Raw genomic sequence first — 17,800 nt, forward strand, 5'->3', positions numbered from 1 at the left:
CTGGCCCTGTCTGCTGGGTCAACACTAACTCCCTGCCGATGTGCCTGGGCGGCTACTAATCTGGTTAATAAACGTATAGCATCCCGTACATCCTGGACCTCTGCATCTGGCTGAGGAACTGGGGCTGGTGCTGGAGGCAGGGTATGCAATGTCTCAGATGGCCCTTCACTCTGAATCTCATCCTGGGCCCTTGTGGCCTGCCGAGTATGGCTAGTGGCCTCACCTGTCGCTCTTTTGCCATTCTGGGCAGCTGTAGCTTTCTTGCGACGCATCGTTGAAATCAGAACAATTCATCAAAAGCGAACGCTTAACACAGGGCTCTATCGCATAATCTAAGAGAGAAAGAATGACATCATCCTAAATGTCCTGTAGCCTCCTGTTTATAAGTGTGGTGCACAACACGTCCATAAACAAGACTCTACTAGACACGGTCTGTAGACAACCCTCGGACGAAACGACTCTGATACCACTTCTGTCATGACCAAAACCGATGAGCCATGGCGGGAGTTTGACCTCTAATGACCAAACACCCCTAAACACGTATTGGAAACATACTGAGCATCAAAGGCCCATAAATGGCATAAACTGATCTCATAAGAGTGGAACATCAGACTCTGTACAATCTGCAAATATAAACACAACATGCGGAAGAAAAGTGCAAGCCAGCTAGGCTGCTACATATACTGTACACAAAAGAATAGGAGCCGACAAGGCTACATTGTTTAACTAAAACATACTACTGTCTACAGACCTCTACTGGAATGAAAGCTGTAGAAAGGACGGGACAGGGCCCCGTCATACCCATATGTATACATATCTCAAAAAGGGGCATACCAAAACTGACTGTAGCTCCTGATCAAATAGAGTGTAATGACCACCGCTAGATCTAGAGGTCCTACTGAGCTGGACCACCTGTTTGTCTCCCTGTACCTGCGGGCATGAACATAGCTCCCCGAGCAACGGGGGGTCAGTACGGATAATGTACCGAGTATGTAAGGCATAAGAACAACATATATACATAAGAATCATGGATAAGATCTGAACTCATAAACTGAAATGACTGATTGCATGTACTTGTATGAACTAGTATCTGCCTAAATCTGCATAAATCTGTATAACTGACAATGCCTCTGTGGGCACATAATATGCATGCTCATACCTATCAATGATGGTCGTGCATCTATATACGTGTGCGTATATAACGCTTGATATGTGTGCTTATATAACGCCTGATGTATGTGCGTAAATAACACCTGTAAAGCCTCTATAGCATCTTATCATATCATATCGGCTCCTCTACAGCCATAATCAATAGAATCATCACAGTGGTGGTGCGTATATAATGCATATATCTCTTCTCATACTTTACATATATATCTAATATTCGCGTATATAACGCCTTCTGGTCACGGGTCAATGTACATAAATACATAATGAATGTAATGCATGAATAAACTGTATGCATAGAACTGGCTACATAAGACTGGACCCATGAATAGAAGGATCACTCATAAATATGGTACATGAACATCAAAGACTGAAGTGTTTCTAACGCTTCTAAGAGAAGAGTAGTGTGGAAGCTCACTTACTCACTTGTTGGATCATATCATAGGATTGTGACAAAAGAAAGAAAGGATAGCCTTAACATACCTTGAAGTATACTCAATCATCCCACTTCTACCTCTCGAACCTGCAAGTCTACAATTAAGACAACATAGGGCTTAACGATTTGTAGAATATATTTTCCTTATAAGCTTACAACTCTTCAACTTCTCATTCGATCCACTGTCAACCACAATATCCACAACACGATGACAACTATTACACCTCGGGAATTCCCCCGTGAACGTACAGTGAATAGACTAACGAAGAATATGAGTATATGATGTTTTAATAAGAAGGGAATGACGTTTGACGACCTTAAGTAAGATTTCAAAGGCAATTGCAATGAAAGGTAGGTTATGCTCCACAATGACTAATTATAGGTTTTGGAAATGTGAAAAAGTTGCACGTTTGCATTCTGGCCAGTTGGTCGTAAAATGAAATACGGGCCGTAAAGTGGTATACGGTCCGTAAACTGCCATGTCGTATTTCAGCTTCCAAAAACTTCAACTTTCTGTCAAATGGTGGAATGGTTAAAGAAGACTTGGAATACGGACCGTAAACTGAGTCGTAAACCACCATGTCCTCAGCCTGACTTTCTGTTTCTGTCAGCCTTAAATACGACCACGAAATATGGTCCGTAAACTAGAATACGGACCGTAAACTGTGTTTACGACCACTGTGCACTTTCGATGACTGTTCATTTAAGATCAGATTTTGGGTTATTAATAAGAGACCAAGTTCATTATTTCATTTCCACATGACACCCCCTTCTCTCTAAAACCTTTCTCTACATTTATTCCACAAGGATTCAAGGATTATTAGTGAACAACAACATAAACTAAGTGAATCAAGTATAAGAAAACCTATTAAGGATCATACAAGTCAAGAAATCTCATTGGAGATAAACTAGGGTTTTGCTCAAGTGGAGTATTATCAACCAAGGCTTGTTCCTATGACATATAAGGTAAGATTTATGATGTTTCTATGTTGTTTAAGGTATTTAAGAGTTGAAATGCTTGGATTGTAAAGATGTATCGCAAAATGGGTCATGAATGTGGAATAGTGCCATTTTGAGAAATAGTTTGAATTGAGTTATGAGTCTTGATGTATTGTAATGTAGATGTGTTATAAATGATGTTGAGAACATGAGATGAACAATTTACGTGAATGGACATAGTCGTGAGTTATGGCCATGGATATGGATGATTAAAAAGTGAGTCTAGACTATGGATAATGTGGATGAATAATGACCATTGTTGTAGTATTGTGAATGTATTGTTGACGTTTGAGAGTTGAAATACACTATAGAGGAATGTCGTATAAATAGAGGAGACGTTTCCCGATTTTCTCTAGTTTAGTCATGTATGGTAGCTATCGATTCTAATGATAGTATGACTTTAATGAAGGTAGAAACGTGAGCTTCAGAGGAGAACGTGCAAGTGGTAAATAGTTGAACGGAAAGGTATGTAAGGCTAACCCTTCTTTCATAAGGCATGGTTCTTTGGCCAAATATCTAACTCTTCTATGAGACTATGATGTCCTTCAAATGACTTGTTGTCCCGAGCTAGTAAACTCATGATTCTTGATACGCCACGATGGTACTAATTCCCTCGTATGACGAGTAAGCCTATAAAGATAAGGGTGATGAATGACGATAATAGTAACAAGGATGTTGATGACGATTATGGTAATAATGTAAATAGTAAAGATGCTTATGAGCTATTGTGTAAATGTGTCTATGTATGACTATTATGGAACCCCGAGCTTATGAGGCCGGGTCAGATATGTAAATAAGTATGTATATGATTACGTAACGCGCGCACACCTCTGCAGATGGTACAGATAACCCTGACGCCTTGGTAAGGCCAGGTAGATGTAACCCTGAAGCCTTAGTAGGGCCAGGTATGAGTAACCTTGAGCCTTGGTTGGCCAAGTATGTGTGAAACACCGATCCTACATGGTCGGGTATGCTATGTAAATGCTATGTATATGATATGATTATGTATACGATATGGTTACGAGTATGAATACGAATATGATACGATATGAATATGAATAAAGGTATGTATACGAATACGAGTACAAATACGGAATGGAAAGATCCTATGCACGGCATGTAAGTTCCTATGACGATGATATTACTATCTCCCATCTTGTGCTATTTCTCATGTTGCTTATTATGCTTCTATATTGATATTGATCATGCTTTACATACTCAGTACATTCTTCGTACTGACGTCCTTTTGTTTGTGAACGCTGCGTCATGCCCGCAGGTGCACAGGGAGACAAACTCGATCCATAGCGGTATTCTCGGAGACCACCTAGCAGAGCTCCATTTCATTCGGAGCCATAGCTTTTGGGTACTTATTCTTTTGTGAACATAATTATGGGCATAGCGGGGTCCTGTCCCGCTTATGTGATGTGTTATACTCTTCTTAGAGGCTCGTAGTCACGTGTATATGGTTAGCTATGTCTGGCCTTGTTGGCCTATATTTTGTATATTATTTTGATAGCCTTGACGGCTCATGTACATTGACGTGGTATAGATGCCAACCATGCTATGAAAACATTGTCGTCCAATGGGACTAGCATGAATGGTGATTAGAAATGTATGTTTAATTATGTGGCTCACCTAAATGTAAGTGAAGTGTAAGCCAAGGGGTGCTCGGGGTGGGCTAGCACCGGGCGCTCTTCGTGGCCCTCTAGACGGGTCGTGACAACACACACACACACACACACACACACACACACACACACACACACATATATATATATATATATATATATATATGTCAAATCCATTCTCAATCATCTCTTAAAATAACCCTAAGTCACTATCTTGTCTTTCATCAACTTACCACCCCCACAAATACCCCTTCTTTACTTAGAATCACTAAAACTCTTGATACTCAACTTAAATATAAGGGTAGAAATCATTTACATACCTTAAGGGGTCAAAAATCCCAAGAATCACTTCAACTTCAACTCTCTAAACTTCACAACCTTGAAGAAACCCTAGAAGCAACCTTCTTCTCCACAAGCTCGGGTTTACGGGGTCCGGGTCTTGTCAAATCTTCACTAATATGATAAAAAATATTGGGAGAGAATATATTAGGGTTTTTTCTGATTTGGAAAGGAGGAAAATATGAAATAAGGTCGTGAACCACCTATTTATACTTGGAAGCCAATAAGGCTATAGTGGTCCGGTTCGACGAGCGGGTCGACGGCCCGTCGATGTGTTGACGGTCCGTCTACTTGCTTTCTCGACCTGCGCCTGCAGATGCAAGGCTGCGGAATCCTGTCTACGCCACACATCGACTGTCTGTCGACTATGTCGACGACCCATCGACAATGACTGGGGTCCTGCAGATTTTTCTGATTCAGTTCAGATCACGTCGATTCGATTCGCTCAACTTCTAACTCTATAAATTGCCAGGAATATCAGCTGGTACCCTCATACACGGGGTAAGGCATTTTCTACCTCCAAACTCGAGCTCAGGTCTCTATTCCTAGGGAAAACCCGACTAGGAAACCATAGGTTCTACCACTACGAACACGAGAGGTGTAACAAAATCCGTTGCCATTCTTTGGCTTGCTGATCGAAGCAAAGGGAAAATGGTGGCGGCTATCTAGGGTTTCATACTCTTTTCCCTAATTAGGCCAAATAAGGTCTGTTTGGGTTGAATTCATGCTTATATGTGTGATTGGGCTAGGTCAGCTCTTTTTGGACTGGGCCTGGCCGAAAAATTTAAGGGGAGGAGGGCTTGGACCGAATATACATGTGTATATGCGGTACACATATGTATATGTGTATACCCCATATGCACACATGTATATATAGAGGGGAAAAACACAAGTTTATTAATGGTCCAATTGGAAGCAATGACAATTAAAAACTTTCAATTATAGCCTACTTAAAATTAATTAATCAATTAATCAGTTTTTAAGACACGGCCAAATGTGTAAAAGAACTTAAATTGCATTTATAACCTTAATTAACTTAAACCATGAAATTGGATATTTCAATCATGACCATAATTAACTAACAATTGATTATTTCAATTGTAGCCGCAACAAATCATATAACAGGAAATTTTCAGATATAACCAGAATTGAGCACCTAACTAATCATGATTAATATTTAAATTGTAAATGCAAGCTATGATTATGTAAAATTGAAATTGAGAGGTAAAATGATTATTTATTTACTTAATCAAATTTCTTGAACTAAACAGAGTAAAATATTTACCATTTTCATATTTGATAATTTAAACAATTAGTTGAGTAATTGTTTTGAATTATTTTCTGATTAATCTTGATTGTAGCAAAATATGTAAATTACTTTTAAATGACTGACAATATATATATTTGAAGGTATTTTTTCAAATGAAATGGCAAAATATTATCGAAATAATTTCATAAAAGTCATTTCGTTTATTTTTTATTTTTATTTTTTTAGGGGAACCACCCAGATCCAAAATTAGATCCTGGGTGGTATTTTATTAATTGCAAAACAAAGTACAATTAGGGGGGGGGGGGGGGACTTAAACCTTATCCCTAACAGTATGAAACCGGACATTTCCAGCTCTATGCATGCTTATGTACAGAGCCTATGTGCACTAAATGATGCATGATTCTTCTACACAAGAAACTATAAACCTATATGAATACTAAAATATGCATGTTGCCTATGTACAGTTTCCACCACTCACTAATTTTTAGTTAGTGTTGAATGGAAACTGTATCACAATAGTTCTACTAATGGATCCTACTCTACACTATTAAGCTACAAAGTTCATGGGGGGTCGAAATAGAAATGAGTACTATTTTGAGGTTTGTTTCTAATGCTTGGCAGCCCCCATCTATCTATGTTGATGATGCCTCTCACAGATTTAGGCAACTCCTGAAAGCTGTTGAAGACCATAGTGTCATTGGTATTGTGGCTTAGTTGGGCAAGCTTGTCTGCGACTTGATTTGCCTCTCTTAAACAGTGTTTTGTTTGTATCTGATGATGGTGTAACAACCTCTGTATCCAGTTCACTATTGGGCTGATGTTCCACGGGGATTTGATTTTCCTTTGAATAGCCTGAATCAATAATAGAGAATCTGCTTCCACTATTATGTTGCTCCAACCATTAGGCAAACATAGATCAATACCAAACTGCAGAGCTTTAGCTTCAACCCAATTGCTTGTTCCCTTGCCCAAGTTAATAGTATATGCAACTAATAGAAGCCCTTTGTCAGTTATGATAATCCCCCCACCCCCACAATCATCTCCTCTACAGCTTCCATCACTGTTGTGTTTAATAAAACTAGGAGGAGGTGGATACCATTTAACCATTTGGTATTTCATCATTGTGGACTTACTATTTAGTCTGTTACACATAGTGTACCAATCAATGTCCTTGTTGACCAGAGGAAACTGAGTTGTAATGATCTGCATAAGATGGGAAGTTATATTTTTCATAGACTAGCTGAAACTGAAGTTTATAAAGCTGAATCTGATATTGCATCTTGCCTTCCATATCTCCTAGCAAACAATTTGAGGTAAAATTCCTTTAACTAGTTTAGCTACTGGATTCTTAGCCTGTATTGTCCAGCAGTTTACCATAATTTTCCTTAATGGGATTTTATGAACTTTAATGCCTAGAGGTTGACATGTTCCTATCCATAGATCTTGAGCTAGTTTACTTTGGCCAAACAGGTGCTCCAATGTCTCTATCTTGTAAACTGAGCAACAATAGCATATTGATGGTCGTGTATCTTGAATCTACCAATATTGTCATCTGTGGACAGCCTATTTTTTACTACCCTCCAGAAGTGGAAGTTAGTTTTGAGGGTGATATTCTTGTTCCATGTTCTTTTGTCATTCCAATCTCCCACAGCTTTTTTCCTGAGTAGATTCCAAGCTAAGGAAATAGAGAATCTGCCTTCTAGATTTGGGATCCATATAGCTTTGTCTTCTCTACCATGAGTGAAGTTGACAGTAACATTTTGGATGGCCAACCTAACTGCCCAAGGGACTCTATACCATGCTCTATTCCAATGCCAAGTACCATTATCATGAACTTCATTAAGGTTTATGTTGTTAGGGATCACATCATCAGGGAGGAGTTTATATAGTGCACCCTCCCTGGTCCAGTTGTCAAACCAAAAAGACACCTGTCCCTGTCCTATTTGCCAAGTGATATTATTCTCCATTTGAGATCTGATCCTGCACATGGCTCTCCAGGTTTGTGATTGCACCCCTGTAACTTTCCTAATAATTGTATTGGACCTGGTGCAGTATTTTGCCATTGTGTAGTCTTTCCAAAGATACTCTTTAGTTCTTAGACTCCACCATTGTTTAGCAATAAAGGCTTTGCTGACATCTCTCATGCATCTAAAGCCTACCCCACCCTCTTCATAGGGTAGCCACATACTTTCCCATTTCGACCAATGATACTTATTCACATTCTCATTATTGTTCCAAAGAAATCTAGCAATTGCAGCCTCAATTTGCTCAAAGGTTCCTTTAGGAGGCTTCATGGCAGCCAGTAGATGAACAGACATTGCCAACAAAACATGTTTGATAAGGGTGACCTTACCCCCCATGGATAGAAATTTCGAATGCCAACTATGAATCCTTCTTGTAATGGACTGGACCATTTAAGAGAAGAAAATAATCTTCATTCTTCCAACAAAGAGGGGGCAGCCAAGGTATTTGATAGGGCATTCTTTTTTGGTCATCCCAGCGAGGTGAGTTACTCTATGCATCAGATCCATGTTAGCCTTAGGGGAGAATGCTACACAACTTTTGTGTTTATTGATCATCTAGCCTGAAACATTTTCATAGACAGTCAGTATCTTCAAAATTTTTCTAAGATCAGCTGGCTTACCTGAAGTGAACAGTATTATGTAATCTACAAAAGCCAAGTGAGTGATGATTGAGCCTTTCTTGGGTTTGTAATAACCTATAAAGTTCTCATCTAGGATAAGATTGTTAAGCATTCTTGAAATCAGTTCTGTACAAATGATAAAAAGGGCAGGTGACAAGGGGTCACCCTGCCTTAAGCCTCTATTGGATTTGAAAAAGCCATTTCTAGTCCCATTTAAGACTATGGAATACCAGTTATTGAAAACATGCCTATAAATGATATCTATCCATTGTTCATTAAAACCGAATTTTCTCATTATTCTACAGAGGTAAGGCCAAGCTACCCTATCATAGGCTTTGGCCATGTCTAATTTTAAAACAATATTACCATGTAAGTTGGGTTTAGAGATATCTTGAAACAGTTCTTGGGCAAGTAAAATATTGTTAGTGATGGATCTACCTTGCACAAAATCACTCTGGTTTGGAGAGATTATAGTAGGTAAAATTTTGCCTATTCTACTGGCCAGGACTTTAGTAATTATTTTACTAAAGGTGTTGCACAGGCTTATAGGTCTAATATCAGAGAAGGATTGGGGTTGGGAGAATTTTGGCAGCATGATAAGACAAGTATGAGACACATACCTTGGTACAGGTGCACCCTCAAGGAATTCTTTAATAGCCCCATGTACTTCAGGCAAAATGATGTCTATGCATACTTGGAAAAATTTGACTCCAAACCCATTAGGGCCAGGAGAACTATCGGGGTCGATGCCCTTAATAGCCTATCTTACTTCCTGGGGGTTGGGATGGCTATCAGCATTGCATACATCTCTTCTGTAACTAGCTTAGGAACTATGTCCAAGATTCTGAAACTTCCCTTGGCTTCCTGATAACTAAACAGACCCTCAAAGTGCTTGATGGTTGTTGTAGCAATGTTTTGATGTCCTTCAATCTTATGTCCTTCATTGTCTTGTATGCTTTGGATATTCAACTTCCTTCTTCTGTCTTTGATCACTTTGTGAAAGTAGGAGGTATTTTTATCCCCATCTTTTAGCCACCTAGTCTTAGCCTTCTGCCTATAAATCTCATCCTGATTTTTCAAAAGTCTGATGAAGTCAGCTTTTGTCTTGCTGAGATTAGCTCTATTTTCCTCATTATTGTTTTCAGTAAGTTTCTTTTCCAGCTCAGTGACCTGTTTCTCAGCCTCCTTGACATCCTTAAAAATGTCTCCAAAGGTCTCTCTAGACCAAGAGCTAAGTTTAGTTGCTACAACTTTCATCTTATTGTGCTGTTTCCACATGGCAGTACCCTGGGTATTGACAATCCAAACATCTTTGACTATGTCAATAAAGTCCTTATGGTTGCATCAAATGTTCAGGAACTTGAAGTGTTTCACAGTGTCAACCCTTACTTTCTCAATATTAACCAGTAATGGGGCATGGTCTGAGCCTGTTCTTGACAGGTGGGTTACTTTGGTGTCATTGAACAGGTCAAACCATTCTTCATTAATGAGCAATCTATCGAGTTTTTTCCAGATTGTTCTTGGGTGCCCTCAGTTGTTGCACCAAGTGTACTAGGCACCATGAAAACCTGCATCAATCAAACCACATTATGTTAAGCATTCTAGAAAATCTACACTCTTTTGCATATTGTAGCAAGCACCACCATGCTTTTCTTCAGGGCTAGTGATCACATTGAAATCACCTATGACACCCCATGGTCCCTTCAGCGTGGTAGATAGGACTTGAAGTTCCTCCCATAGAGGTAACCTGAGAGCAATGGTGCATTCAACATACACACAGGTAAGTTAAAAATTTGTGCCGGATTGAGTATAAGAAATATGGCAAGTGGTATGCTGCTGAGCATTGTCAATAATATGAACAGTAAGGGTTGAATCCCAAAATAGCCAGATTTTGTTGTTAACGTTGTTGTGGGAGTATTGATAGCCCAGCCTCATCATGTACTTAGTGATGTGCTTGGCTTTCCTCTTGGGTTCTTTAATGCAAATAAAGGGGAGTTTGTACTGGTTTTTGAGACTTTTTAGTCTCTTACCAGCACCCATTGTTTTAATGCTCCTAATGTTCCAGTAAATGAATCTAAACATTAATTAGAGGTTTTGGGGGTGGTTCTGGTTCCCTTTATGGGTCCAGAGTTATCTCCTTGGAGGATACTTGTCCCTCTAGGTGATTGGTTGTTACTACTACTCAGATTGTAAGAGTTAGAAATCTCTTTGTCAAAAACGAGCTTCCCTCTCACTGATGGATTGCCCTCTAGATCAAGGGCAATCTCATTGTCACTATGTGAATTATTGTCATGCTGGGGGGTTCCATCAACCTGGTTTTCCATGACTGAGTCATCTTCAGTCAAAAAAAAGTTATGGTCTTTTGATGAAGGGTCCTTCTCCAATCTATGATCAGTGATCCCTCCACCTGCATCTAAAACAGCAATATTAGTAAGTGCATCAAAGCTATTAGTAGTGTGTGTTGGTTTTTCTTTTGCTTTTGTGCCCTGTAATTCTTCATCATTTAGAGCAGTGCTTATTTTAGTCATCATCTGGACTTCCTCTTGTGTCTTAAACCGAGCTTCCTGCTCATTTGTGAGGTTGAATTGCACCTAATTTTCCCTTTATTCTTTCTTTTAGAGTATGGGGGGTTTCATTCTTGTAGGGGTTAGAGAGGCACACTTGAACAGTCTAGACTTGGTTTGCCAAGAGGCACCTATTCTGGTTTTTTTTTTTTTTGTTCTTGATTCTTTTTGTCATTTTATCAAACGGTTAGGGGGTTAGGTCTCTGAGGTACAGGATTAATGGTTTTTCCTTTGTCAATTGTATTCCTCCTGCAGTTCCACATACTATGACCTTGCATCATGCAATTGAAACAGTAATCTGGTACTCCTTCATACTCCACTTGTTGGATAATTTCCTCTTTCATACCACTCGATTGGTTAACAGTCATAATTTCGATCTGAGTCAATCTTCGCTTTGACAATTCAATTTCAACACGGGCCTTTGCAATGCTTGGCCTAGTCTTCGAATTTTGTTGCCTTGTCTGGTGCCAAAGGGTATCCGATCGGAGCCACTAGTCCACTTAACACTTCCCAATGGAAAAATTGCCATTTCGGCCTGGAAGGATCACCCAAACTGGTGCAAAAGTCGGTTTCTCAGTGGGTTTCGAATCTTTGGTCCATCGTTGCAGTCTAATTACAGATTCTATGTTGAAGGGGATATACCGCCCGTAATACAAATTCTTACAGTCTTTTTCATCTGTAAAATCAAGAAAAACATGCCTTGAATCGAAGAGGCCTATTTGCACTTCACCTTTCATGGGAAATCTTCGTTTGATTTCTTTACGAATCGTGTCGATTTGAGGCTTGTTCCTTGAGAATTTTCCGACTAAGGTAAGTCGACAATTGTGGGCGAGTATGGATTCTTCTTCTGTAGTGAAGGTGACAGTTGCGACTCCTTGTTCAATTTCATAAGGGCGATAGGCTAGTTTAATTGGATTGTGGGTTTTCTCTGTAGTTTTAGGAATGCGGATTGCTTCAACATATGATTCTTTGTTTTGGGGGTTATGCGGTGGAGTCATTGCTGTGTTAGAGTCGGTGGTTGGTGTTGTGTTAGTCATGGAAGTTGGTAGTCCAGGCAGTTGGCCCGTTGAATTAGCCGGAGCCGTCATCAGCGGTGGTTGGGAGCGTGTAACCGTTTGTTAGTAGGAGAGAGTTAATTCTAGAGAGAGAAATTTTTTGGGGTGTAGTTGTATAAAACCTGGTAATTTAGGAAACTTCCTTATGAAAGTTAAGTCATTTGGTTTATAAATTACATATTTCACTCCGCTGGAGATCCAAGAACTTTGGGAAATTAAATAAAATTATTGGAGGTAAAAAATTAGGTCTCAACAACTACCCCTTTGGTGTTCGGGGATAGGGGGCCCATCCCTGATCATCGAAATTTGACAAACCTGATTTTTGGCTGACCAATTTCACAATACTTCTCTTTTTTGATGCAATTTTCAAATGTATGGCCAGACCCTAGTCTCTGGGTTTCCTACATATCTCAGGCTACATGAGAATTCAGGCCATTTGTAGCTCGACTCAATTAGACTCCAAAAGTGCAAATTCAAATAAATTTCTAATTCCCTATTGTTAAAACTGGGAAACCCGGAGTGGTTTGCTAGAGTGGGACTGACTCTCTGGATTTGAGTCCGCCTACATATCCCTGGTCTTGTAAATCAAGTCACGTGTAGTTTGAATGGATAGAAGGAAAAGGGTATCCCTTATGCGGGAATGCCTTTGTGTCTTTTCGGTGTGTGCCCAACCAATTGCAGAATTTTTTGAAAAGAAAACAGTAATGCAAGCAAATAAAAACAAATTTGTGCAGCTAAGCAAGGGGTGGAGCGATCTTCCAATTCCTAGCCGGAGAGCTTGACTCTCACGGGCACCCTATCTCGACCGGCTGAGAAAGAAAAAAGTTCATGTTTGCTCCGCATGTATCTGGATATGGTTTGATCATCTTGCTCCTCTTGTTGGCGGCTGCTAACCTATTTCCATCTGCTGGGGTGATGTTGTGGTTGACCTCTTGGTCTATTTCTGCTTTTACCATCCGGGCATGGTTTTGATTTTTACCTTATTGATTTTGCAGGTTGACCTTCTTGGGACTGCTTGACTCTGAATGACCACCTCGGCCCTGTATCTTTGCTTTATCACCCCGCATGGTTTTCGATGGCTCTCTTGGCTGTCTTTGAAAATAAATAACCGTCTCGGTATTGTTTAGTTTGTTGGACCTCCTCTGGTCCTTGCTTGCATAGAATGGCCCTCCCGGCAGTTTGTCTTGAATGTCCCTTTTGGCACTTGTACGAATAGCCATCTCGGCCGTATGACCCTCTTGGTGGTATGGCCCTCTTGGCAGCATGGTCCGCTTGGCAGTACGGCCCTCTTGCAGGTATAGCCTTCTTGGCGATATATCCCTCGTGGCGGTATGGCCCTCTTGGCGGCATGGTTGAATGGCTTTCTCGGCAGTTTGATATGAATGGACCTTTTGGCATGTTAGTGACAGATATGTCCCCTTTGGCTAAATCGTCTTTCTTTTGTCCTTTATACAGATTGTGACCCCTTTGGCCTAATGTTTGCCTTATGATGTACATCCCGTGTAGCCCTTGTGGCTAGATATTTGCCATTGTGGCATTTTAATCCTTTGTCAGCCCTTTTTGGATTGATATTTTCCCTTGTGGCATTTTAGTCCGTTGCTAGCCCTTTCTGGCTAGATATTTGATCTTGTGGCATTTAGTGTTTTGTTAGCCCTTTCTGGCTAGGTATTTTCCCTTGTGGCATTTGAATCCCTTTTACAGCCTTCTGCGGCTAGATTGTGATATGAATCTTCCTCTGATAAGCTGCTTTTTCCCATTACAAATAGATAAAGTTAGATAAATGGTCGTCCTCCTGACGACATTGGAAACCTGCATCAAAAAAATGTTAGATTCCTATAAAGTTGATCTATGTTGTCTTCGATTGCGTCCTGACTTCGTTGGCTTAGTATGCTTCCTTGGGGTCAATCCTCTTGGGTTTTGTAGTTTGAAACGATGAGTTTATCTTAAAGCAATATGTATATATATATATATATATATATATATATATATATATATATATATATATATATATATATATATATATATATATTATAAGATGTTTTTATAATTTTGTTCATAGAAGAAATGTAAACTTTTAACTGTATGAATTGTTTGTCATGACATGCACATTTAAATGAAGACTCTTTCATCCTTTGTTGCATCTGGTGGTTGAAACTGCAACTCCCTTGTGTTGGAATTTTTGAGATCCTCTCAAAAATTCTGCCCTAGTTTAAATCTCACATGGGCGAACTCTCTCGTTGAATCTTGACATAACAAATTTCTGCCCTTGTTTAGGGTTTCAAATCGATTGCCTTTTAGGTGTGAATCGTTGAGGGAAGAAATTTTGAGAGGATCTCAAAATTTCTGCCCCAGTTCGGTATGTGTGGAAAATTCTTGTGTTAATTTTGACCTCTTTTCGAAATCTTATCTCTGTGGGTTCTTAGGGGGTTTTTTGTTTGGTACGGCTGGGCTCAAAGAGTGCGTACGTATCCTATCAGAGCAGGAATCATGTCGAACGTAGTTCGGAATAAAGTAATTGAGTTTTGAGTTTTACTAATAATGTGACCGGGTACCAAATAGACTGCCTACGTATCCCATTGTGGAGAAATCAGGTCATTACATAGTTTATATTACAAGAAAATCATTTGGTTTTGTACTATCTATTACAAAACAATTACAAGCAAAGGAATAACTATTACAAGCAAATAAATAGCTAATACAACTTAAAAGTTCGTCTTCACGCATAGTACCACTTGATTGCGTCTGAGTTGATTGCCTTGGGCCACTCTTGGCCATCCATTTCTGCTAGATCATCGCTCCTCTGGAGAGCACTTTGCGGACTACGTATGGTCCTTGCCAGTTGGGTGAAAACTTTTCTTTGTACTCATCTTGGTGTGGAAACACTCGCTTGAGTACCAATTTTCCTATTTGGAAAAGTCGAGCACTTACTCGCTTGTTGAAGGCGCACGCCATTCTTTGTCGGTACAATTGACCGTGACATACAACCACTACATTCTTCTCATAAATTAGAGCCAGTTGGTCTTATCGGTTTCGGACCCACTCTGCTTCATGAATGATCCTTAGCGATGGTATTTCTACTTCAGCAGGTATGACCGTTTCGATGCCATAGACAAACAAGTATGGAGTTTCTCCAATTGAAGTCTGAGTCGTTATTCAGTATCCCAGCAATGCATAAGGTAACTATTCATGCCAACATTTGTAGTTATCCATCATTTTCCTCAATATCCTTTTGATATTCTTGTTGGCCGCCTTCACAGCTCTATTCATTTCTGGTCCATAGGCAGTTGAATTCCGATGGGTTATTCGAAACTTTTCACAGATGTCCTTTATCAAGTGACTGTTCAAAGTTGCTCCATTGCCTGTTATGATGGACTCTGGTATGCCGAAGAGGCATATGATGTTGTTTCGTACGAAATCGGCTACCACTTTCTTTGTTATTGATTTGTACGATGTAGCTTCCACCCATTTGGTGAAATAATCGATGACGACCAAGATGAATCAGTGTCCATTTAAGGTGGATGGCTCAATGGGTCCAATGACGTCCATGCCCCAAGCGACGAATGGCCAAGGCGAGCTCATAACATTGCGTTCGTTTGGTGGGACTCTGATTAGATCTCCATGGAGTTGGCATTGATGGCATATTTGCACAAATTTGCAGCAATCACTTTCCATTGTCATCCAATAATAACCCGTTCGGAGGACCTTTTGGTTAGGACGAATGATGTGGCGTGATTTTTACGCCAAAATCGATACTTTTCGGCTATAAGTTTTACTTGTTGTTAAGCAAGTCGATGTGATTTTACGTGTTTATGAGTGTTTTTCAGGTAAAGGAACAGATTTGGCACAATCGCAGTTGAAGTGCAGAACCAGGTCGTAAATTGAGGTTTACGGCTCGTATTCTACAATACGGGCCGTATTCCGTGGTCGTATTAAAGGATTTCAGAAACAGAAAGTCAAGCTGAGAAGATGGTGATTTACGAGCTCAGTTTACAGAGCGTATTTCAGTTTACGGTCCATATTCCATCACGTATTTAGTCATTCAAGCGTCTGGCAGAAAGTCTGAGATTAGCAAAGTGAAAGACGACCAAGAAGTTTACGGACCGTAAACCACTTTACGGTCCGTATTTTGGAAGGTTGAGTTCCACACAGCTGAGAAGACGACTAGGGCGTAAACCATCTTTGCGGTCCGTAAAGTGATTTACGGACCGTATTTCATCATGACGGGACTGAAGTGCAAAATCTGTAACTTATGTAATTTCAAAACCTATAAATAGTCATTGTAGGGTTTTAATATTCAGCATTCATTATATTTTTGTCTCTTGACTTAGGATATTAATTCTCTCTAGTTTTTGAAGATTCAAACATCAATTCAAGTATTACAAATTCCTTTTTTATTCCAAAGTAAGCAATTATGAATTCTTCAATTTCTTATTTCTTGTTCTTTGTCATGAGTAACTAAATTCCCTTACTAGGGTTGTGAACCCAATGATGGGTGTTTTGTGATTGGGTTGTGATTGATATACAAATAATGGATTATTAGGGTTTAGTTATTCTTCATTCTTCATTCATAATTAATGGTTGCAAACATTGATTAAAGCCATAAACCCTAAATTTATTTGGAAAAATAATTAGGGTTGGTAAGAATAATTAACAAGAACTCAAAGCTTTAAACTTTGTTTAATAAATTCACCTAGGAATAAGAGGAATTTACTTGGCATGATTAATCGTTCTTCATAATCACTTTCTTATATTTGGGAAAATCATAGAAAGATATAATCTTTATTTATTGGGAAATAGTAGAGATTCACATAGAGATTAAGTGCATTCATATAATGATCCATTACAAGTATATCAAGATCAATACACATGATCATGCACCCTATCTAACGGGGACACAACCTTAGTTTCTTTTACCATAAATTTCCACCAAAACAATAGTTTAGAAATTAGTCATCGACAAAACCCAACTTTTACCAACATTATCGGATTAAGATATTAGACCTAGAACTTAGCATTTACGACTTTAGTAACCTTTTCACACCATATTCCCTGTGGAATTCGACCCCAACCTTGTTGGGTTACTATATTTGACAACGTCCGCGTTATACCAATAATAGGTGTAATTTGAGCGTATCAAATTTTGGCGCCGTTGCCGGGGAATACGGTTTTGAAATTACTAAATAGTGTTTGCTTTGATTAAAGTCTTTTGCTTATTCCATCACACCTTGTTTTCTACTCTGTGTAAACTAGGTGAACATGAATCAAAATCAGCAGAATCAGCGTGCTGGTAATCAGGTGAATCGGTTGAACAATCAGGCGAATGAATCTGATGATGAGAATATTTTTGCTGAACTTGTTCAAGAGGAGGACTATGCATCTGCTATTGTTCAACCTCGAGTTGGAGCTGCTACAGTGAAAATTGACTCATCTTTATACCAGTTGTTGAAACTTGAGGGATACTTTCGGAACTCTACCGAGAATGACCCTCAACTTCATTTGCAGAATTTTGTGGATGTGTGTGCTAATCACATCCAGAACAATGTTCCACAAGATGCTATTCGGTTGAGGTTATTTAAATATTCCTTAGCTGGGGAGGCAAGAACATGGTTCGAGAAGCTGCCCCGAAATTCGATTACTTCATGGGCAGAAAGGGTAGCTGTTTTTCTTACAAAGTGGTACCCCCCTAGCAAGAAGGCTG

General features: G+C 39.5%; 1 protein-coding gene across 1 annotated transcript; it reads right to left on the reverse strand.

Annotated features, from left to right (window-relative positions):
• Nucleotides 1–9,248: 9,248 nt before the first annotated feature.
• Nucleotides 9,249–10,523, reverse strand: LOC132611672 (uncharacterized). Its single transcript, XM_060326068.1, has 4 exons — nt 10,426–10,523; nt 10,098–10,230; nt 9,958–10,051; nt 9,249–9,799 (listed from the first exon to the last, which is right to left on the reverse strand). Exons 1-4 carry the CDS (start codon nt 10,521–10,523, stop codon nt 9,249–9,251), a joined length of 876 nt encoding a protein of 291 aa, XP_060182051.1.
• Between the last annotated feature and the right edge of the window lie 7,277 nt (nt 10,524–17,800).

Source organism: Lycium barbarum, chromosome 1 (assembly GCF_019175385.1).
Source record: "Lycium barbarum isolate Lr01 chromosome 1, ASM1917538v2, whole genome shotgun sequence".
In the NCBI taxonomy this organism is placed as follows: Eukaryota; Viridiplantae; Streptophyta; class Magnoliopsida; order Solanales; family Solanaceae; genus Lycium; species Lycium barbarum.